This window comes from Gallus gallus, chromosome 11 (assembly GCF_016699485.2).
Source record: "Gallus gallus isolate bGalGal1 chromosome 11, bGalGal1.mat.broiler.GRCg7b, whole genome shotgun sequence".
NCBI classification, from domain to species: domain Eukaryota; kingdom Metazoa; phylum Chordata; class Aves; order Galliformes; family Phasianidae; genus Gallus; species Gallus gallus.
In genome coordinates this window covers 8,862,211-8,885,637 of record NC_052542.1, presented here as the reverse complement: position 1 = coordinate 8,885,637, position 23,427 = coordinate 8,862,211, and the positions used below count along the sequence as shown (strand labels likewise).

Here is a 23,427-nt window from a genome sequence, read left to right as displayed (position 1 = left end):
CGTGTTTACGCTCTGTCCATTTTTATGCGTGCGTACTGTTTTACGCATCCAACAGGGTTATGTATGCTTTTTTAGTAACGCCTGCTGAAGCATGGAAAGGATCAACATTTCATTTTCATTACATTTCATTTATTTCTCTATTTTGCAGGAAGGGTTCCATAAAGTATGAGATAGACGCAACTAAAATAAGTTTCCACTGCAGGTGAAAGGTACTGGTAGTTAATGTGGCTCTTCATAAAGCAGCTGAATTCTAAGTTACAATCAAAGATTTAGAAAAAATGTCTGCTTGATAATGTCTTTTGCCATAATAAAATACAGCCACACGAGGAGGAAAAGGCTAAAAGAATGGCCAGACAAAGACAGATCATTCATTTGTGCTTAGTTCGAGACTCCTACAAAGCTGTAACTTGAAAAGTACCAACACTGGGTAAGGGAACACGGAGACTGCCATCTTACATGTATATTTAATCTTTGGTTGTATTATTTCAAATGTTATGTAGCTATAATAGCGTGAAATAGATGCCTGGTACAGAGATAGATATTACATCATTGTTGCTATAATGCTCTGCTGCAAAAGGACTTTTTAGAGGATTTCTAATGATAATGAAAATATTCTGATACAGCATTAAGGATTTTGCTACTGAAATGTGTTTAATGTAAATATGCTGTCAGATACCCTTCAAGTAATTGACAAGAGCAGATGATTAGCAGTGTTCTCAATAGTGTTTTTGCATAATCTTACATTTTGACAGAACTCTTCAGCGGCTTTTTATTGTCAGTGCTCTGCAATCAGTAATACTTTTTCCTTGACATTTACTTTGTCATTATAAATCTTGTAAGTGGTCATTTAACTTGTTCGGTATGCATGTAAGAATATCATTACCAACACGTTTGAAAAAATGTCTTCCTGTTGAGAACTATTGTGAAAGTAAACTTAAGAAAGCCTAAGTGGAGTGGGTTGATGAGTGACTTTATGAAATAAATACCTGTCTGTGAGCATCTTCTGGCACATTACGAGGATGATCTTGAAATCTCCTGCTTATTGAATGTTCACATATTATTCATCAAATTCAGGGTGGTTTTAGATTTTTTTTTTTTATCTTCTTTTTTAATTTTTTTTTTAATTTCATACTGTTTTTCAATCATGATCATTTACATCCAACGGGCCAAAATTAAGCTCTTATGATCCATAAGCATTCATAATTACATAGTGCATGTAACATTAGTAGTCAATATAATAAAACTTCATCTTTATTGAAGCATCTCTCGTTTCTACAGCAGTTCTTTAATCTATCTCAATAGATTTCTAGTGTACAGCTCATATAGATTTGGTCAGTGACAAGGGTTAGAGTAGTCTTGTAGAACATTTACTTGTAGCTGTGAAAAGCCCACATTCATCAGAGGATTAGGTCGATCAGATTGTACCAGGATCAATGGGAGGACTGTGTGATCCCTCTTAGGCTGTAACATGTTCACCTTCTTTGGAGAGAATTCACATACACACACATTTCTCTGTCTTAAAGCCATTTATCTCAGAATGTCAAATTGCAATAATTAACCATTATTGATCTTAAATTCAATTAACTTCATTAACACAGGTCATGATGAGGGTGCTTGTAAGGGAAAGGCTCTTGACAAGTGTCTTTTCTTATATGACATTGAATGTTCACAATTGTGGCTATAAACTATTCATATTGTGCCATAGGAGCATCTTTTAAAAATGACAAGGGTTTGGTTGGTGGCTCTGAGGAGATGTTTTAATCCCCTCCCCCTCATCTTCTGGTTCTCAGGGTTTTCCAGCAAATTTTCTATTCAGGAATCAGTGAACCATTTGTTTCTAGCACATTATCTTAGTGTGGCACTATAGCAAAACCCACCTATTCAAATACCCTTCAGTTCAATAGCTAGTGCTGGAGATAGAGACTCGTTTACAAAAGAGTATATTAGTATAGTTAGCAAATGAGTAAAATGAATATTCAGTGCTTTTTTTATTTTCTTTTTCTGCTATCCATACAAAACAAGTGGGGGCCGTCTTGTAGAGGTAATCCTTGGGATCTTTGCTTTCTCTAAGTCCTGAGATTCATATAGTAGTCAATAGTTGTTTTTCTTAAATGAGGGCTGAATAAAAACTGTGAAAGGACACAAAGCTTTGTTGGCCCACAGTGAACTCCTTTTTTCATGGAGAAACTTCATTATAAGTACAAGTTCACAATAGCTGAAATTGTGATTGAAATCATTTGGATTTCTACTATACCATTCATACCTTTGTATGAAGTTTATTGTAAGTACTCGCTGCAACCAAAATAGCTATTGAAAGTACTGTATGAAAGGCTTCAATGGGAATTTCAAGTTTGCGAGAAAAATGGAGGCTGCAGCTCCAGGGATGTGTGTTAATGTTAGTATGATTAAACACAGATACGCAGCCAGCGTTGTGGTCACTGTAAAGCTTATAAGATGTGAGCAGTTTGGGAGCAACCGAAGATGTGGGGCGCTTGCAGAAAGTAAGGTGTAAGGGTTTTTCAGTCGCCACAGTTCTAAGCTGCAATCAGAAGGCTCAAAGAGATGTGGATGAAGAGAAACGACAACATCAGTTTTGTTCAAAAACAGATTTCTGTGACAATTAAATGGTCATTTTGCCACTAAATTTGCTATTTCCACTCTGCTATACAAAGCGTTTACTGAAAAGAGGCAGGGCAGAAGCAGAATGGTTTGATTACTGCATTTGAAGAAACTAAAGTTCCCTTACAACATCTGTTTGCTCAGTGAAGGATTATAATAATTAAGAGCTATTAGAGCCATATTGAGAACTTTTATGCTCATGCCTGCTTATCCTGGATTTGACTGTGAATCTTGTATTAGTTTGGTGAATGCCCTGAGTGCTTTGCAGTGATTAAAAGAAAGATGCCACCCAAATGCTGATATCAAGCAGAGATTGCGTCACTGCGTGTTTTAGTACCAATCCCTAAGTTTGAGAATGTGGCAGTTCCTAACAGTATGTTCACAGAGAATGCTATTAAAAAAGAGAAAAAAAAAATCCAAATATTTTTATTCTTTGGAGATTCCAGTAAATATTTTTTGTCTACTTGAGGAAATGGTAGTTCTATGCATAGAAAAATCCTATGAAGAGTCCAAAAACCAGTGTACCTCCTAAATCAAAATCAGGGGCAAAGCATAACACGAGGCTGTTTTCTCTACTTATTTCTTGCTGTAATATGTGCTTGCCTGGAGTGGGATAATCTAATACGTGTGTAGTACTTTACACGAAGCAACTGTCTTAGAAACCAACAGAAAACCAGTTTTGTCTCACTTAGAGTGGATCACATTTACTTGTGATGAATAATTTATACAGCAAATGTAGACTTTTTTTTTTTCCTGTTACTAATGCACATACTTAATTGTATTTGTTAAGTTTATGTGAATGTTTTCAGACTGTGGGGCTGCTTGTGAGCTGTTTACACCAACAGTTTGTGTCTGGCTCTTGAGCCCCCCAGTGCTGCCCCCCTCTGTGGCTGGCTAGCTGGCTTGTGAGCCTCCCAAGGGCTCGTGGAGAGCTTGGTATTCTTTCAGTGAGCTTTGGTGCTTTGGTGAGCATTTGTGCCTTTGGTGTACTGGCAGGAAGGGCACCCTTCCCATTGACCTGCAGGGTGGGGAGGAAGAGGAAGGCACTCTGAGTATTGACGGCCATCAATCTTGAACCAAACAGCAAGTGAGAATTCCCAGTGGGTGTTCACAGTCTTTGTTTCATATGTACCTGTTTGATCTAGTTCTGACAGTACTTGTGAAAGATGGTTTATGCTGTGACAGGAAAGGCCAAGGCATTTTTTTCTCCCATTTCTCTTCCAGCAGGATCAGCCAGACATTCCAGCTCGTGCTCATAGGGACCGTCAAAATCTCTGCTGCTCTCAAGTGCAAAATACAATAGCAAGCAATGGCCTTTTGTCCTCACAGAAGCCCGTAGTGTTGACACAGTGATCGTGTGCTGCTTCTGGTCATCGACTGGGGGCAGGCATAGCGAGACGTAAACTGTCCCCCTGCTTCTGTGCAGCAGTGTTTTAGGAAGCCAGCTCTGCTGTGTGTGTGTGTGGCTGCAAATTCAGGAGAACAAAATCAAGATCTGTTTTTCCTGACCAGGCAGGCTCCCTGAACTGTTAGACCGGTTTCTCATAAGCACGATGCTCTCTTCCAACCGTACAATTATGGCATCTGGAAGCAAGTTTTATGTGAGGAAATCTCTTCTAAAATGGTTTTGTGCATTATACATGGGAGTAATTTGGACTGGAGATCTCTCAAATTTTTTTTTAATTGTTAGATGGCTTTTTGTTAGAAACGTACTGTGTGAGAAGGCAGATCAGCTCTCGAAGAGAGACTGATCTCAGACTGACCCTCACAAAACCCTATGTGCACAAGGGTACGTTGCTCTGCGATGTGATCGTGTGCTGTTCTCCGTGTTAGGAAGATGGGATGTTATGCTTAATGAGTGGATAATTTGAGCAGATTTTAGAAAAACACTGCTCAGCAAGTTGAATTCATGGAGTTCAGGCCAGTGGCAGAAAGCAATGCAGAGCACAGCCTTGGAGGAATGGGGCATGATCCAGCGTCTTTCATCTCCAGAGCAGCCCTAGTGGAACTGATGCTCACAGCCTACCTGGAGGCCTCCTCCGTGCTGGGAGCAGAAAGCTCCATGGGGGAGAGATGGGACAATTCCTCTCCCGATTTTAAAAACCTTTCCTATTTTCCCCATTGTGGAAAGGAGTTTTCTGGCAGTGTGCAGATTCAGCATTTAGTGGATCCCAGCAGCTTGGCTCAGAGGAGATTTTTAACCACAGACTCGAGGTTTTGCACAGTACATGCACCTGTGGGTATTTCACTGGCTATTTTATCCTTAGTAATGGTTTAAGCTGAAAACTGTCAATTATTTTCAATTATACACGTAGGCTGCAGTCACATACACACACTGTGAAGAAGCACAGGAACAGAAACGCAGACTTAAACTTCCTTGTCATGTTTTGTGTAAATAGCTTCATTATATATATTAACCTGCAGAAGTTGTAGGCTTCTTTCCTTGCACTGGGCGAGTAATTTTTAACTTCTTTGGATTTCCAGGTCTGCAGCTATAAACTATGGATAAGAACAGGGTTGCTGTGAAGAGTAAAGCGCTCACTGAATCTTTTGAACACCAAATTACAGTGATGTTTTCCAGTGGTGCTAGGTTGTTTCTAACCCAGCATTTAATATAATAGCATTCTGTTTTTTCAGGTGTGTATTTAATGAAGGAGATAATACATAAATGTGAGCTTTGCACAGGAATATCTCATTTAACAAATGTCCAAACAGCATTTGGTTCTAGGAAGATAAATGCCTCTTTTAGCAGAATAAGTAGCAATTTTTGAATGTTTACTGTTTTCATTTGTAGGTTGCCACTGTGGAACCTTTCATATGGCAGAGTTAAGTCTGAAGTCGAAAGGAGATGGGAATTTTCATCCTCCTTTAAACTACAGAAAAGCTGGGGGAGCAGATAGTACAGTGACAGGAGGAAAAGGTGCTTGCTATCGACTTGCTGTGCTCTGGTTCTGCATGCTTTTGCTCTGACGATCCGAACTGTAATGACATGTAAACTCCGTTTTTGTTCCCATCTCTTCACTGTGTATGCTTTTCCATGTAATTCTCAACTCTTAGCACTTAGCGGTTGATTTGATCTCTGTGAAGTTGCTCCAAGCATAATACCAGGCCAGGATGCTGGATTAGAGCAGCTGACTAGCTTCCTTTGGCCTGTTTCTAAGCTCTTTGTATCAGATAGCTGCTGCAGTATATTCATAAAGAAACAAACAGAAGTACACTTCAAAGTTTCTGGTGTCTAATGATAGCCACCCATTAGATTGGCGTGCTGTGTGACATCCATCCATGTGCTGATTCCCTTCACAGTACAGCATTATTGCTGCAAAAAATGCTGCAAATGTGTCAACATACCAGGAAAAAAAAACACCCAAACAGCTAAACAAGCATGAGTCATGTACACCGCATCAAATCAGCATGTTCAAACGAATATTCTTGGTCTTGCCAATGGATAAAATGATCAGTTTTGGAGTAGGATCATACCTTAGTGCTGCTACTTCAGCCAACAGGTGAGAGAAATGCTGACCTCTCCACCTGAAAACATTTCTCTCCCACAACAGACAGTAACACCCCTGTGCAATAGAACGTTTCATCTTTCTAACAGGTGAAGGTGCTGGGTAATCAGCATGGCCATGCCTGTTTATAGGCAGTGTTGCCACATGCCACTCAGGTGAACAGGGAGGCTCTCCTGCTTTCCCCTTCTGCTGCCTCCTGAGGAGTACACTAACAGCTCTGCCATGTGGTGAAGTCTGAAACACAGTTTCAGCTACATGTGAATTATTAGTCAGTCTCTGTATAGAAATAGCTTATGTTGTGGGTGAGATGTTTGCCTTTCCTCCTGTAAGTGAAAGGCCTATGGAGTGGGAGTTTTCTAACAGGCTCACTCTTACATGCCTACAGTTATGTGAGGTCTTTGATTGACTCAACCCACTGGGTTTTCTCTTGCCTGTCTTCATTAATTGTGTGAGCAGGGTCCATTGGCACAGTCAGAACATCTCAGGACTTCTGTTTCCTCTTGGTATTTCCTTGGCTTGTGTTCAGGCCGTGCCCCATATTGGCTGAATGGCTCCACAGAAACTGTGGACTCCTCAAAGATTTTTCTGTAGATTGTTTTAATTGATTTTTTTGGTTTGTTTTGTTAAAAAAAAAAAAAAAGGTAAGTTCTTAGCTGACCGTATCCTTCTTACTCTCAACCTCTTTCTTCTGTTCTCAAGGTGTGAGATGAAAATGGATTCAGGTTTTGTTAAGGGCGTAAGAAACTTTTTTCAAGATGCACTAAAAATCAGATGGTTTAGGAAATGAACCTTACTATTAAATGATTATTTCAAGCCATGCATAAATAAGTAATAAAGTTGGTTGTGATTTTCTAATATAAGGCTGTTTGGTTAAAGCCAAAATAATTCCAAGGAATTTTAGTATTTTGATGAATCATTGGATGCTTGACTTTTGTAGCCAAACATTTCCTTCCTGTGAGAAGAATGTTTGAATTTTTTGATACTTTTTCAAGGAAAAAGCTTGTATTCTAGTTTTTACATATACCAGTAAGCTAATTAAAATAAAGTATTGGTGAAAAAAAGCAGATATTTAAAGCAAGACATTTCAAAAATGCTCCAATTAAATATAAGGCAAACTATGTGGTCTCAGATGTATATAGTGTATACATGTATATAGTGTCTGTGGTATCTATAGTTCTTCTGGTGTCTGCATAGAGGGAGGTCTATCAGTTTATTAGTGTCTATACAAGATGTTTCTATATACATCATTTTAGGTAGTGATGTATCACAATTTATTTCCACTGGCAAAGAAATGATCCATAGCTCAGTTATGAAGGTAATTCCCTCTTCTGTGGAAATGAATTCCATTATACCACAGCTTACATTTATGTATTTATATCAAATGTGTTAATTTCATTTTTACTTAGCAGTTTAGTTAATAATTATAATAAATATTAATGAGGGAACTGTCTATTCTCAACCTCTGTATAGCTGCACCTGCAATAGGTTTTGGAATCCCTTTAATGCCCTCATCTTCTGTAGGAACTGAGAGCCTCCCCATAGAACTACTTCCCATCTTTTGTCAAATGCTATGTCGCAGTGACAACAATACTCATCTTGCAGCCAATTTCCTGTGGGTTTTGATGTCCTACAAGATGTAAACTAAAAACTTTTTGGGGAACTGTGACTTTTTTTCTTCTTTGACGCTGGGAAGTGAAAAACAAAAATATAGAAGCACATAATTCCTTTCATTTCCATTCTTATTAACTTCTTCTGCTGTTAGGATTGCCTTTAAAGTGTTTTTTTTTTTTTTTTTTACCTCATACTTTGCTGTCAAGGCATTGAAGAATGGTTGTACAGATGCCCTGCTGTTTAGGTGTTACTTTACACTTGAAACACATCAAACCAAGAGTCTCTCTTTTATTTCTTTTTCTAATAAGAAGCAAGTGGCTGAGTAAGGATGGGCTGGAGACAGTGCTTCTTAAAGACAATCTCCACCAGGCAGTAGATCTCACTGAAAAGTTGTGGGGTTCTTTGTTTTACCATCACCTCCTGATTTTATTCTTCTTTTCTAAATAGCGTCTTTGCTTTTCCTGTAGGTGCTTAACCTAAGACGAAAGCTCTTTGCCTTCCTTGTCCTACTTTCTGTAACAGGAAAGCCGTCACCTTCATCTGCAGGTAGACAGCGCCAGTTGTCCCCCTCTGAGCTCAGTGTGGTGAGGTCGGCAGGATCAGAACTTCCCATACCGTTTGATGGTGTAAAATTGTCTTTTGGCCTTGACCATCTATCCTCATCTGTCCCACATGCTGATAACAGTTTGGCAGGGTTTTCTGAGGAGGAGGTGTGGACATTGCCTGTTGCATTAACCCTTTGAGGACAAGGCTTCATCTTTGAGAATGGCCCAAATCTGCAATTATGTGTTGGCCCAGGATTTGGTGGGTTGCCTCCTGCTGCTACACACCAGCCCTGAAGGCAAGTGCTAGTCGACCAGCCCTTGGAGTAAGATGTTAGAAGCTTCTTGCACAAACCACCGAGGGGTGTGTTTTAAGTTAAAGGACTGAAGAAGTTGGGAGTAAGTTGTGTTTCATCCCTTCTCTCCCTTGTGCAGTGGAAAGAGCGGAAGAAGTTGTTCAAACTGTCACTTTATGAAAGTTGCAGAGTTAAATTCCACGCTGTCATTTGTGTCTCCTTTCCCGCATATCTGGATTAAAGACCGATGTCACAACTTGGCTTTGCAACTTGAGCTTAGGAAGGAGAACAGCTACAGAGGAGGCAGCTCCTGGTTAACACGCAAATATGCTTGATAGTTGGTGAAAAGGGCAAAGAAAGCATGAAAGGTAAATAGATTTACATTTAAATGAGCCACATGCTGGAGGTTTTCCCCAGTATAAAAGTCGCTCTTGAAAAAAACTGTGAATGTGACAATATGAGTGTTTCATCCAAACAAAATTCATAAGATTTTAATAAGAGAAACAAAAATGTAAAGAAAACCACACAAATTAGGGACTTGATTCTGTGCCCTTGGCTGTGTTGGTGAGCAGCAGTCTATAGGAGCACCTGCATGGTGTGCAGAGCCCAGGCCTTTGGTACTGATGTGTGAGAATGAGCACTCAGTGGACAGAAGGAGCAAAGAATGGGTACATTTATAGGGTGCCTTGGTCTTTCATCTCAGCCTGCAAGTGTGCAGGTCTTGCTAATGCAGGCAGAGTGACAATAACCTTGGATTTTATATCCTAAAACGAGAGTTTGTCTTCAATTTCACATGAAGCAAAGGAATGGGAGGTGTAAAAGAAAAACTCCACAGGATAGAAAAAGAAAAGGGTACATTTGATTCCAGATCACTGGTTCATGCTGTCATTTCTTCCTTCCAACCTTCCTTATTCTTATCACTTGGATCTTTGGTATGTTTCAGACTGAGGCAGTTGTTAGCCAGTTGTTTACGTGTTACCAGTGATTACTTAATTTTTTTCAGCTTTAGAATATAATTTTAACCCTTATGCTTTCCTTTGCTGAAGATTTGGTAGAATTTAGAAACATGATGGAAGAAATGATTGAGATGAAAAGGAATCTGTACCACGTATAAGGGAACAAAAGTACTGAGTGAAATCCATCTTCTTAGATGTTAAATTCTTTATAGTGGTTTCATTGCAAGCATTTGCTGGATAGACACTAATCCTGGCTACAGATTGCCAGCATGATTGTAGTATACGTAAAATAAGAATCTTGAATTCTTTCATGATATTTTGAAAAAGCATAACATGGAGTAACAAGAGAGCGGCTCTGTTTCATTCGAGCACATATACCTCCTTTTAAAGTCTGATCTTAACAGCATTTTCAAAATGGTATAATACTTGAAAGTTTTTAAACATAATTATTTCAAGCTACATTCACACAAATGTTAAAAATAAGAACTTTGCTGCATGACTCTTCTGTTTTGAAATGACCTGAGCTGAAATACTTAATCACAGTTATCTGTTGTTTCATGTGATGTGTTTGTGCTTTCAGAGGCTTAGCAACTATCCTGTAGGTCAGATTGTATAATTGTATGTGCTTGGAGGAAGACTTGCTACTATTCAGCCTTGTGAGAAACAGCAGTGAATGTTTTGTATTTCCTAACTGAAAAAGTACTGCATATGAAACTAAAAGCCGAATTTTGTTGTTGCTTTAACAGCTGCTTTCTTCTTTTGTGATTTTCTGGCAACATTTAATCACAATTTGCAAGGTTCAGTACTGTATATGTGATATCTACTGTACTGTTCTACATTTTTCTCTCTCTCTGAGCTAGAGTAGGTGTTCTTGGGTTGCTAATCATTATCTTCTTTGCACTGTTGCGTGCATAAACAAGCTATAGATGTGTTTACGATACAGATACCCACATATTCCAGATGTGTTCCAGAGAAGAAGGTCAAAAGTGAAGTGTCCTTACCCCTACTCTACTGGAAACACGTTCTTTTGAAGTTTGTAATTGTAATTGTGAGAGATTGCAAGCAAATTCTAAATTCCACTTAATACACTTAATAATTAACTCATTATACAAAAATAGATTATTTTTATCAATTAATGATCCCCCTCTTAACCTAACCATAGTTTTCTTTCCTGAACGAAAAACTAAGGTAGACTTAATGTATGTAGAATACGTGCACTGAAGCAGTGGAGAAAAAGAGAACGTGTTTACTGTCAGTTCCCAACTATCCTATTCAGGAAGAGTATCTTAAATTTACATCACCAGTTGCATTACTTGAGAAGGAAAAAAAGACAGGATCCCTGTTGGGTGTCTGTGTAGCTTATGCTGAGTAAATATTGACAAAGTAGTCTAAAGAGCAAACACTTTGACATTTGTAAGGTCCACTGGAAGGTCTTGTATATATTTATACAGCAAGAATGAGTACAGCATACCAATTTTCTTGAACTAGCTCCTGACATAGCTCCTGACATAATTCTGCATGGGCTTTCTTGTTGAGAAAGGTATGTTTAAATGTGAATGGGTCATTTGTTATACCCATAATGAATATCCTTCAGCTGCTCGTAGTGAGTTGCTGCAGAAGGTTGCGTCACCCACTTTTACTCTTTCCTCCTTTAAAATATGATACTCCTAATAATGATGATAACTTCTTGAAAATCTCATTTTTTTATTATTGCAACTGGGGATTCTTTTACTTTGTAGGAATTTTTGATGTTTGTTGTACTCTATATTTATTAAGGATTGAGTCTCAAAACTGTAATGAGCAAAAAATGCTTGCTTAATTTAAATTGTGAATCTGTCTGTTAAGAAATGCATTAGGGGTAGGAGAAGCATAAGACATATTAATTGACAGACAGGAACTGCTGTCTCTGAGGTTGATACAAGTAATTTATTACTTTAGAAATGAATGCCACCTCCAGAATGTGCTTCATTAATTTCAAATTTAGTTTTAATTTCAAGCTGTTGCCCCTTGAGAAGAATAAGGTGGCAAATTATGTTTGAAGAGCAGATTTTTTTCTTGCTCGGAAGAAACACTAAATTTTAACTGTTTAATTTTACAAATAAGTGTAGTTCATTGGCTGAAACACTTGAGTGAAAGTACGATCAGCAGAAACTAACTTATTTTTCTTCTCTTCATAATAGCCTATGTTTCAGATGAACTAAAAGCAGCAGCACTGGTGGAAGAAGATGTAGAAGCTGATGAAAACACAGCTGATGGAGAGCCTTCTGCAAAATATGCATGTCCAGAAAAAGACTTCAGTAAGAACTGCCAAAGCTACCAAAACTCTCCAGCAGCTGAATTTTCAAGCCATGAAATGGACAGTGAGTCACATATCAGTGAGACAAGTGACCGCATGGCAGACTTTGAGAGCAGTTCTATTAAAAATGAAGAAGAGAGCAAGGAGGTTTCAATACCACTTGAAGACTCTACCGTATCTGATAGTTTAGAACAAATGAAAGCTGTATATAACAACTTCCTCTCCAATTCCTACTGGTCCAATCTCAATTTGAATCTTCACCAGCCAATTTCAGAAAAAAACAATGGCAGCAGCAGCAGTAGCAGCAGCAGCAGCAGCAGTTGCGGAAGTGGCAGCTTTGACTGGCACCAGACTGCGATGGCTAAAACACTGCAGCAAGTGTCTCAGAGCAGAATTCTTCCTGAACCAAGCCTTTTTAGCACAGTTCAATTGTACAGACAAAGCAGTAAGCTTTATGGCTCTATATTTACTGGAGCCAGTAAATTCCGCTGTAAAGACTGCAGTGCTGCCTATGATACTTTAGTAGAATTAACAGTGCACATGAATGAAACGGGACATTATCGAGATGACAACCATGAAACTGATAACAATAACCCTAAAAGATGGTCCAAACCTCGTAAACGTTCTTTGCTTGAAATGGAAGGGAAAGAAGATGCCCAGAAAGTATTAAAGTGTATGTACTGTGGTCATTCATTTGAATCTCTTCAGGATTTGAGTGTTCATATGATCAAAACAAAACACTACCAAAAAGTGCCTCTGAAGGAACCTGTTACACCTGTAGCAGCTAAAATTATCCCAGCTACTAGAAAGAAAGCATCACTAGAGCTTGAACTTCCAAGTTCTCCAGATTCCACAGGTGGGACACCAAAAGCACCAGTCTCAGACACCAACGATGCACTTCAAAAGAATTCCAATCCTTACATTACACCAAATAATCGCTATGGTCACCAGAACGGTGCCAGCTATGCCTGGCACTTTGAAGCGAGGAAATCTCAAATTCTGAAGTGCATGGAATGTGGAAGTTCTCACGACACTTTGCAGGAACTCACTGCCCACATGATGGTGACAGGACATTTCATTAAAGTCACCAACTCTGCCATGAAAAAAGGGAAGCCTATTATAGAAGCCCCAGCAACGCCTACAATAACATCCTTAGTAGATGAGAAGGTCCAGTCTGTGCCGCTAGCTGCCACCACTTTCACATCTCCTTCCAATACGCCTTCTAGTGTTTCCCCTAAATTAAATGTTGAAATAAAAAAAGAAGTAGATAAAGAAAGAAGCACTGCTGATGACAAAATGAAAGATAAAGAAAAGTCAAGTGAGGATGAGGAGAAGTATGATATCTCTTCAAAATACCATTACTTGACTGAAAACGACCTAGAAGAAAGCCCTAAAGGGGGACTGGATATATTGAAGTCTTTAGAAAACACAGTTACGTCAGCTATAAATAAAGCCCAGAATGGCACCCCGAGCTGGGGTGGCTACCCCAGCATTCATGCTGCTTATCAGCTGCCTAATATGATGAAGCTGTCATTGGGTTCATCTGGGAAGAGTACACCGTTAAAACCCATGTTTGGAAACAGTGAATTAGTATCGCCATCTAAAAGCCAGCCCTTGGTATCTCCACCAAGCAGCCAGACCTCACCTGTGCCAAAAACGAATTTTCATGCCATGGAAGAATTAGTAAAGAAAGTCACTGAGAAGGTGGCTAAAGTAGAGGAAAAAATGAAGGAGCCCGAAGGCAAGCTTTCTCCAATGAAGCGTGCAACGCCTTCACCGTGCAGTAGTGAAGTCAGTGAACCTCTTAAAATGGAGGCCTCCAATGATGGTGGCTTTAAAAGCCAACAGAACAGCCCAGTCCCTCAAAGAGATGGTTGCAAGGACAGTCCAACTGTAGAACCTGTGGAAAACGGGAAAGAGCCTGCTAAGTCAATCGTAGGTTCTTTAAGTAGCAGCACGGCTATCATTACTGATCACCCCCCTGAACAGCCATTTGTAAACCCATTAAGTGCACTGCAGTCTGTCATGAATATTCACCTTGGGAAGGCAGCAAAGCCATCTTTGCCCGCGTTGGATCCAATGAGCATGCTTTTTAAAATGAGCAACAGTTTGGCAGAAAAGGCTGCAGTGGCCACCCCACCTCTCCAGTCCAAAAAAACAGACCACTTAGACCGTTATTTTTATCATGTCAACAATGACCAACCCATAGATTTGACGAAAGGCAAGAGTGACAAAAGCTGCTCTTTGGGTTCAGCGCTTTTGTCATCCACATCGACATCTTCTGCATCTTCTTCATCTACAGTGACAACAGCAAAGACATCTGCAGTCGTGTCATTCATGTCAAACTCGCCGCTACGCGAGAATGCCTTGTCAGATATATCTGATATGCTGAAGAACCTGACAGAAAGTCACACATCAAAATCTTCCACACCTTCCAGCATATCTGAGAAATCTGACATTGATGGTACCACAATAGAGGAACCAGAAGAGAGTACACCAGCTCAGAAAAGGAAGGGACGTCAGTCTAACTGGAACCCTCAGCACTTGCTCATCTTGCAGGCCCAGTTTGCAGCTAGTTTACGGCAGACTTCAGAGGGGAAATACATAATGTCAGACTTGAGCCCTCAAGAAAGAATGCACATTTCCAGGTTTACGGGACTTTCAATGACCACGATTAGCCATTGGCTAGCCAATGTGAAATACCAGCTCCGAAGGACGGGGGGAACTAAGTTCCTTAAAAATTTGGACACTGGGCATCCAGTGTTCTTTTGTAATGACTGCGCTTCACAGATCAGAACTCCTTCAACTTATATCAGTCATCTTGAATCGCATCTGGGTTTCAGGTTAAGGGACTTGTCCAAACTGTCCAGTGAACAGATTAACAATCAGATAGCACAAGCAAAGTCACCGTCTGAAAAGCTGGTGACATCCTCTCCAGAGGAAGATATCGGAACTTCTTACCAGTGCAAACTTTGTAACAGGACTTTTGCAAGCAAGCATGCTGTTAAACTTCATCTTAGTAAAACACATGGGAAGTCACCAGAGGATCATCTTCTGTATGTTTCAGAGTTAGAGAAGCAGTAGCATTTGCTTTTGATTAAAATAACTGTAATTTGCTTTGAGGAAAACTGTCAAAGACGCCTTAAAGCTACTGTTTAATTCTTGGCACATGTTCTTATTTTAACTCCAGAGTCGCTCTGGGCTGAACTGTTTTGTATAACTGTACAGTGTTTAGAGGTGCATAATCAGCTGTTGTTACTGGTAAACTATGAAGGTTAAAATGCAGTGGTAAGTGTTTGGAACTTTGTGTAAATTGGATTTAGTTGCTATGCATCCCTCTGATGCATCAAGCTGCATGCATTAACAGACAGTTTAATTAAGCATTTATAACTGATTCTGGTGCACTTTTTTCATGTGACCTAAGTGTGCTGGTATTTCTCACCCTGTAATCTTTAGCCCTCTGAGTACTTTGAAGCACTTTTGCATTAATTTGGTAAAAATGTATGGATATGGTTTTTTTTAAACCCTTACCAGCTTAGTTCTGATTACAAATATGAACCTCCATTTATGCAGAGGTGTCTCACACCTTGAAATTTAAAACTATGATTTTCACATTGAAACATAGATGTATATATTGTATAGATTTCAAAATCTCTTATGGAAAATGTGATTGTGGTTAATGCCATTTTCTTTTTCTTCAGCATTTTTAGCAACAGTGTTTTTTGTACCTGATAAGCCCCAGGTATGAACTGCTATATATAGTGTATATTTCATTTTTTAGGCCTAACGGTTTTTCTTTTAACATCCGAACGTTGTATATTGTATGATGAAAGATACCACAGATAGCATTTATAAAGTATTCAGAAACATTATTCTTAAAGCAAAGTATGTTTTGTTTTGTTTTGCTATACAGTACATCTATATTAATAGAGGTTCATGTTTAAATTATACATATTTATTAGTGTTGCTATCATTTGTTTGTTTTTCCTTTTTTGTTCTTTTCTAATACCGTCTAAAGAAACAGAAGCCACGGACTGCATTCCTGGCATGCATTATAACTGTTTTGCACAACGTGACTTTTAAAGGTATTTATTAGTAAAAAAAAAAAAAAATAATAATAAAAGAAAATAAAAAGAGAAAATTCAAAATAAACTCAGTGCTCAAAGGGTTAAATCTATTTGAAAAACTTGTACTGTATTTCCTAAACATTGATAAAGCCTTTAAAATGTTTGTACTGTAATACTTTGCTTAAAAGTTATGAGGCATTCTGTGATATAACCTCTTTTACTTATTTATAAGCGCTCTTGGTTGTTATTTCCTATTGTAGAATGCCTTTTTATTTCAATTGGTAACTTTCTGTTTTGTTCTGCCTAATTATTCTCCCAAGATTCCATACTGCAGCTTTATCTTTAGGCATATGAAAGGTAACCCGTGGTTACCAGCACACTAAGTGATTCTGTTCGTCTCCATTTTTGGCAGTTAATTTGCAGAAGTAACTGACAGCTGACACCATATGAGAATCTATGTATAAAATATTGGCATGTAAACAGCACAGACACTGTAATGCACTCTGTGCCCTGTTTTGTTGTTGACAATGAAGCACCATTATATGACTCTTCATATAACCTTTTTTTCTACAGCAGCATTAAAATTGTCTTTTTGCTATAATTTTGTGTTGCGTTCACAATTATGTCTGAAATGTGCTACGACTAACGAGCACATTAAAATTAAATTGTATGCTATCTGTTTATGACTGAAGCTTGAGTAGGTTTCTTCATCTGCCAGGTGCTGGCAGTCAAAAGCTGCACATAAATCACTGGAGTTTTAGTGAACTTTAGCATTTAAAGAGCAGGGTAGCACTTATTCAAAGGCTGCATTAACAATTTTTTTTTTTCCTCCGGAACAGATAAATGAGCATTATAACTCCTTTTTAAACATCAGGTAAGGCTGGCTGCGAAGACAGGCTTTAGAAGCAACGTGCGGCAAAGCAAACTGGCACTTCTCCTCTGCGCCTGCAGCCCGGTGGGGAGCCGTGCGGCTCTCCCTGCCCAGCTGGGCACGTGTTGGAACGGCACCGCCGTGCTCCTGGGGCAGCTGGAGAGGCACCTGCGGCTGGAGAGCTCCTGGAGCCACTGGGAAGGGAAGCCTCTGCTGGCCTTCGGTGCTGGGGCACAGTGGGGAAGAAAGGTGGATAAATGTGTCAAAGGAACGGGAGCGTTTAGATGAGAATGATGGGCTGCTACTGGTGTTGACAGGTCACCCCCATCAAAACCATTGGAAACAATTCACATCTCCAAATTACCTGTATTTTAACCATAGTTATGCATGTCAAGAATGTATTTTGCCAGGCAGGTGAAATCAGAGGCTAGGAATGGTTCAGGGAGCCAAAACCACCGTTGTGGCACTTAGGAATCATGTTTTAAGTGAGAGCTCCCATCTGAATGTCAAACCTCCAGTTTATTTAAAACAAAAATCCACTGTCTTCCAATAAGTGAATTAAATGTGTTTCGTGCTTTTTCTCCTTCCTCTCTGACCATGAAAGCCAGTGCCATGTCTTGCCCAGTGTAACTGAGTGTTCTGTTCATTCTGCAGCCAGTACTGCTAAGAAGACTCGATGAATGGGATTCACAATTAGGGCTCTGCGCTTTTGCCTCCTCTTTTGGCTCACAGTTGTATCTGATTTTAAGGTCATTTGTGTGTCAGTGCTATGGCCTCCGCTCAAATTCCAGCAATGAAATCACGGCGTGCGGCTCTGCTGTTTGCCAGCCCCATCCCAGGAGTGCCCATTGTACCGAGGAGGTGCAGCCCAGCCAGCCCCTGCCCTTCAGGAGGACTCCCTGGCGGCCCTCTGTGCTTTTCTGCATATCGATGGTCTCAGTCTAAATGCAGGCACACTTTTTGCATCTACGGCAGAGAATTCCTCCTCTGAAAATTAGAACAGCTTAAATATAGTGTTTGGTTGCAAAGCAGAAACTCACACATAAGGAGACGGGCAGATTATTGCATATATTGTCAATCAATTTATTTTTAAGATGCACCGTTGACTTATACTAGTAATGGTAAAAGCTCTATATGCAATACTGTTATCTGGGGCTCGGGAGGGAGGAAAAGCAGAAGGTTGCAGTCTTTTGCAGTGTTCATTCCTTTTATTTTTTAAATAGACACAAGGAGTTGATGATTGCAAATGCCAAATGCCTCTGGTGCAGCTTCATCCAGTCTGATGAAGTCCCTCCCAGGGCCTGACCCTCTGGATCCGAATGTCCAGGGAGGAGATAGAAGCAGGGGAAATTTCAGGGAGCAGCCAGATCTCTGTGCACCAGAGATGACTTTTAAAATACAGTTTTAAAATATTCTTCAAACTTTGCAAATGAATGGCTACTCAGGATCTGCGTATCCTCAATTTATTAAAATAAAGTTCAGCTTGCATTTCAGAACCTTCAGGACTGGCATACCAATGTGATTTCACACTATAAAGAATTTAGAGAATCAGTGAACTGGAATAATGTCCTTTCCATCAATACACTGATATGTATATTGGCACGGTAACCATTAGTGCTAACCAAATCACCAACCTGACTGTATGAAGATAATTTTTGCCCTATTAGACATGAAGGTACAAATGTGGGATTCTAAAATATGTATCTGAGCTCCAACTTTTGTGTTGCATTTGACGTTTTATTTAGGAAGATGCAGATCAGATGTGAGAGAAAACAAAATGCCTCAAGAAAGAGTTTAAAAATGAGATTGTGATGGGTGGGAAGAGCTTTAAATCACAGGTGTATAAAGGTGACCCTGGTCTAACCCCACCCAAGTAGTGGCTTGTTGCAGCATACTGTATATCTTCCAGCCATCACATTTACGCAGTATCTTAAAATAACATTTGTGATAAATGTGCAATTTAACTAATTTATGGTGCTATGATGTGCTCAGGGCTACATGCAAGATGAAAATCTTAAATGGAGCTTGAACAGCTCACTTCACAACAAGAAATCAATATGCCAGATCTTAGCTGTTCACTGAAGTCAACATTTAGCAAACAAATAAATAAATAAAAGCAACTAGAAGAACAAAAAGAACAGTACCAGCAAATGGATCTATGAGTTTTAGTGAGCAAGAAATCTATAATTAACCAAAATACGACTTTCAAACTAGGGTAAGGAACTTTCTGAAACCTCACTTTTCTTAGAATCTTAATTATATATATGTGGGTTTTTTTTGTATTGAACTTGAAAGTATATTGTTTTACTTCTGCAGTTGCTTTTGTGGTAAACACTATATGCGATTTCTTATCTAAACCAAGGCAGATAAGTGTTATCAGCCTGGGAATGATCTGTTGCACTTCAATACAGCTACATATCTTGGTGTATGCAGCTAGGCAGAAATGTGACTGCATTTTATGATAGCAAAAATTTTGGCAATACTGTGAGATTTAAGAAAATATTGGCATGCATAGAAGAGGAGAACCTTTAATTTTGTAAGTTCTTATTTCAGCTGCAACAGAAAAAGAAGTAACTGTGCTGCAAGTGACGACAGAGACAACTGGTAATAAAGCTAACTTTAATACATTTTACATTTCAAAATATGCTTCCAGAGAGCCTTATGTATTTCTTAGAAAAATACCGAATGGTGGCAGTCATTCTTGCATACTTTCTTAGGTTGAGAACATGTTGGAGCTTTGCTGGGTTCTCAGTTACCCACGGTGCTCAGCGGATCAGAATGCAGAACTGGTCACAAAGCACAAATTGGTCGTGAAAAGTAAACAAAAGAGAGTTCCAAAGTTGCAAAACTTTTTAAAAAGTCACTGAGTTTTCTCTGAGAAAAGAGTGAACCAATTGCGTACGGTCAGGCGGTTGCAGAGGGAGCACTCCTGTGTAACTGCCTTGGGTAATCCTAGTGCACACATAGAATCTCCAGCTTAAAGGACCCAGCAAATTCTCTTCTCCTGGGTCTTGGCAGCGAGCTGTGCCTTCCAGCCCTGGGTTGACCTGCTGTGGGGAAACGAGAGAACAAGAAATAATTGCTGACTGCCATATGAAAGCGGTTTTGTTGCTCAGGGTGTGGTAGCAGTGAATTTTGTTGAGCTTTCAGTAATTATGCTGTAATAATGAAAAGCTTGTATATGTTCATGTCTGTGTAACTGCCGCCCTCACTGAGGAGTATTTGCATAAGAAGTCAATTTTTTTGTTATTATTTTTATTTTTTTAACCGGTGAAGGAAGAAAGAATTGGGGTCATTTACAGAAGGGAGCAGAATTATGTATTAAAGCATCATTATACGTGTCTGAAAGCGCTGGAGTAATCGGCGAGGTTACAATCTGTTTTCAGGCCTTGGTTTGGGGCAGTAATTTTCACTAAATGTTCAGCATGAGAAAGATGACTACGTTTTACTAATGCTTAGCTTTATGATACTTAGCTTACCTGCTGTATTCATTATCTACTACATACACAAACATGGTACAGGTGTTACATAAATTGATTTTTTTACCTGTAAAACCATAGTCATTTATATACTTTGTATCCTGCTACATGTTAGGGTAGTTAGTTGTTCGTTTGTTTGTTTGCTTTTCAGCAGTAAATTATGATATTTAGGTGGGACACATTAACTTCCTCAGCAGCTGTTGCTTGATTCACTTCACTATATTTATAGCTTGGAATGCACTTCTGGTTAAATCATCTTTTAAGATAATTAAAATCAGATACACACTTTAGAATGGATGGATACATCCACACCACTCACCAAGTTCATTTATAGAACCTTTATTGAAATGAAAATGTGCAACTGCAAATCATACTCTATAGCAAGGTGCCTATCTTTTATTGTAGGAGTGTTTAAAAAGTAAAATTAAAAATTACAACCCAGGCCAGCGATGCCAGGAGATGAAATTTTAAAGTAATAATGTGAAGGGACATTTCTCTGCATCTTGGGTTTAAGGTTGTTGGTCTGTCTGAGGAAATAAAGGCAGTCATAGAGCAGGCAAGGAGAAAGGAGCGAGGGTATGGCCGTCCTGCCCATCTCCCAGCTGTAGAGATGTTCAGATTTCAGGGGGCCGAGAAGAGCGCTGGTCTTTTGTGAGCTAATTTCCTGATTCCTTACCCCTTGATGCCTGAATTAAGGACTTTGGTCACAAGGGAAATGAATTTCAAATGATTTGGCATTGTAGAGAAGCCTGCATTAGGCCTGTCTGCCCCGTTCCCTTTCCTGTGGAGAAGATAGCGTCCATCTTTTTTTTTTTTTTTAATTTTATTTTTCATATCAAAAATAGAAATGAAGAGAAGGTAACTTTTAAACTTTAATATAAATTAACAATGAAAAATACTTCTTTATTAAGCTTCAACATATCACATTCTTTCTTGCAGGGTAGGAAACAGGGGACATGTTTATAGCCATCATCATTGTGAGTTAGTGACCTTTCTAGCCAAGCGAAATGAAATTACTTCAAAATGGAATTCTTTTTAATTGGCGCATTTGTAGGTGGCAGGGAAAGGAAGAGGGTTTGTTAAAGTGTGTGTGCAGTGTAACGCCTGCAAAGAAGCGTGAGGCACGCCTGAAGTGTGCTCAGCTGCAAACCTGTGCTGAGGGAGAATGAGGGAGGTGTGTCGGGAAGCGCAGCCGTGTTCTCGGCTCTTTTTTTCTAAGCTGGAGGTACAGTCACTGCAGTTCCGCCTCAGTGACCATGAAACCGAGTCGGCAGAAGCTGAAGGACTCCGCTCCTGAAAGCCTCATCAGGACTTGTCATCGCTCTAATGAATATCATTTAAATTGCTTTGTATATTGGTGGAGTTTGGATGTCGATTTAATTTGTGCATGTGTTTGAGTTCTTCTGCTTGGCTAGGCTAACAGAGAGCAACAGCCTAATGAAAAGTGAGTTGGTGACAGCGTGATGAGCCCCAACCCAATCAAATGTGTTTGAAGGGCTGTTTTGACAGGGATCTTAAAAGTAGATCTAGGAGAGAGGAGCACTGCTTTAGTTCTGTGCAATTGTTTCAGGCTGAGATTACTGCTCTTTGTACCTCCAAACGGTTGAAAATTTTCTCTGTTCTCTGGCTTGTGTTAAAGCGTGAATTCATCACGGGGTGGTGTGTAGGGCAGCCTAGAGGTATGGGATCCCCACTGAGTGGGTGTCGGGATGCAGCCCTTGCCCTCTGCCTGCCCACCGCCATGCCTGCGGCCTAGGCCCGGCCTGCCGGGAGGCTGCACAGTGCTGGTAAAATAGTCACATACGTCCCATAAATTGCACTGAGTCTTCCAATTGCTGATCAAATGATCGCTTTTTCCCTCTTACATGCGAATTTGGAAGATAAAAATGTGGTCTTGATTTCTGTGTGCCACTGGAAAGACAAATCGGTTTCCAAACCAGAGCTGCTGTCAGAAGGGAAGCATGAAGCAGCGCTTCCCTGTTGTATAGATGAACCCAACAACAACCCAAAGAAATGATTGCACGAGGAAAATTGGATCACAGGAAAAGTCTGCAGTCTGGGTACTCGTATCTAAGAGATGATTAATACGTCAGACAAATTGTTCAGCAATGGTTCATGCAAACAGACCCGCTATAATTCTGCCAAAGTCAGTGAGATCAATGTGCTCTGTTGAGTGATCGCGGCACTGACCACTCAACGGAGAGCTCCTAAGGGCAGCAGTGACTTATGCTGATTTCACACCCCCCATGATATCAAAACATATGAGTATCTCCAACTTCCTCTGACCCAAAACCATGCAGAACTTTGAGGAGATACTTGCTGTCTCAGTGGTGGACGTGACGCTTACCTTCTCCATTGGGCCAGATTTTGTGAATGCCACGTGCTTTTAAAACTATTATTATTTTTTTAACATTGTAAGTATTTTAATGAAACCATTGCCCCCTGACAATTTACCATCAATAATTTGAATGAAATTGCTTCAGTAAGCATCTTACATTCAATGCAAGATTTGGGCAGAGGGTATGAAAACTCAGAAGACAAAAGATGAAGGGAAATCTGTGATACAGAGTGTATGTAAGTCTGCAGCAGGAAAGGGGAAAAAGGAAAAGGGGAAAAGGAAAGGGGAGTAGAGCACATTCGAATTTGGGGCATGTATTTGAGTATGTAATGTTAAAAATATAAATTAGGTGCTGGAGAAGCACAAAGCACCCACTTGTACTTCCTTAGTAGGGCTTTTATTAAAGGCACCAGAAGGGATTCCACGGAGGGAGAGATCAAAACGGCAGTTTCATCAGCAATAGTATATTAGCAGCTTCTCAGGAAGCACTGAACAGCAGGCAAATCCACACCAACCCACAGGTGCAGGCACATTATATTGTAAACAGTTCTGATCCCATAGAAACCCTCCGACACATGTAATACTCTCTCTTCCCTTGTTCCTGCACTCAGAAAGCTGTTTTAACCCCTCTTCTGCTGGACACAGCTCACACTCAGCACGCTCCTCCCTTGGTAAGCAGCATGCTCTGCAAACATGCCTTCCTCCTCCACAACCCTTGTAGCAGGCTGTTTACTGGGCTTCCCTGCAAACTTCTCTTTAAAAGTAGTTGTTTTGAGGGGGATGGTAAAGGCCACTGACATGTTGGGGACATCCAGCACCAGACCATGAAGATTCCCATCCTGC

The 23,427-nt window shown here is 39.8% G+C and overlaps 1 protein-coding gene across 2 annotated transcripts in view; it reads left to right on the top strand.

Moving 5' to 3' along the window:
- Window positions 1-16,497, top strand: part of TSHZ3 (teashirt zinc finger homeobox 3) — a 63,983-nt gene extending 47,486 nt beyond the window's left edge. For both annotated transcript variants that reach the window (XM_040707190.2, XM_015292483.4), the window contains exon 2: window positions 11,714-16,497. In XM_040707190.2, coding sequence (XP_040563124.1) covers window positions 11,887-14,913 — 3,027 coding nt within the window. In that variant the 5' untranslated portion in view covers window positions 11,714-11,886 and the 3' untranslated portion in view covers window positions 14,914-16,497. The remainder of the gene's footprint in view (window positions 1-11,713) is intronic.
- The last annotated feature ends 6,930 nt before the right edge of the window (window positions 16,498-23,427 follow it).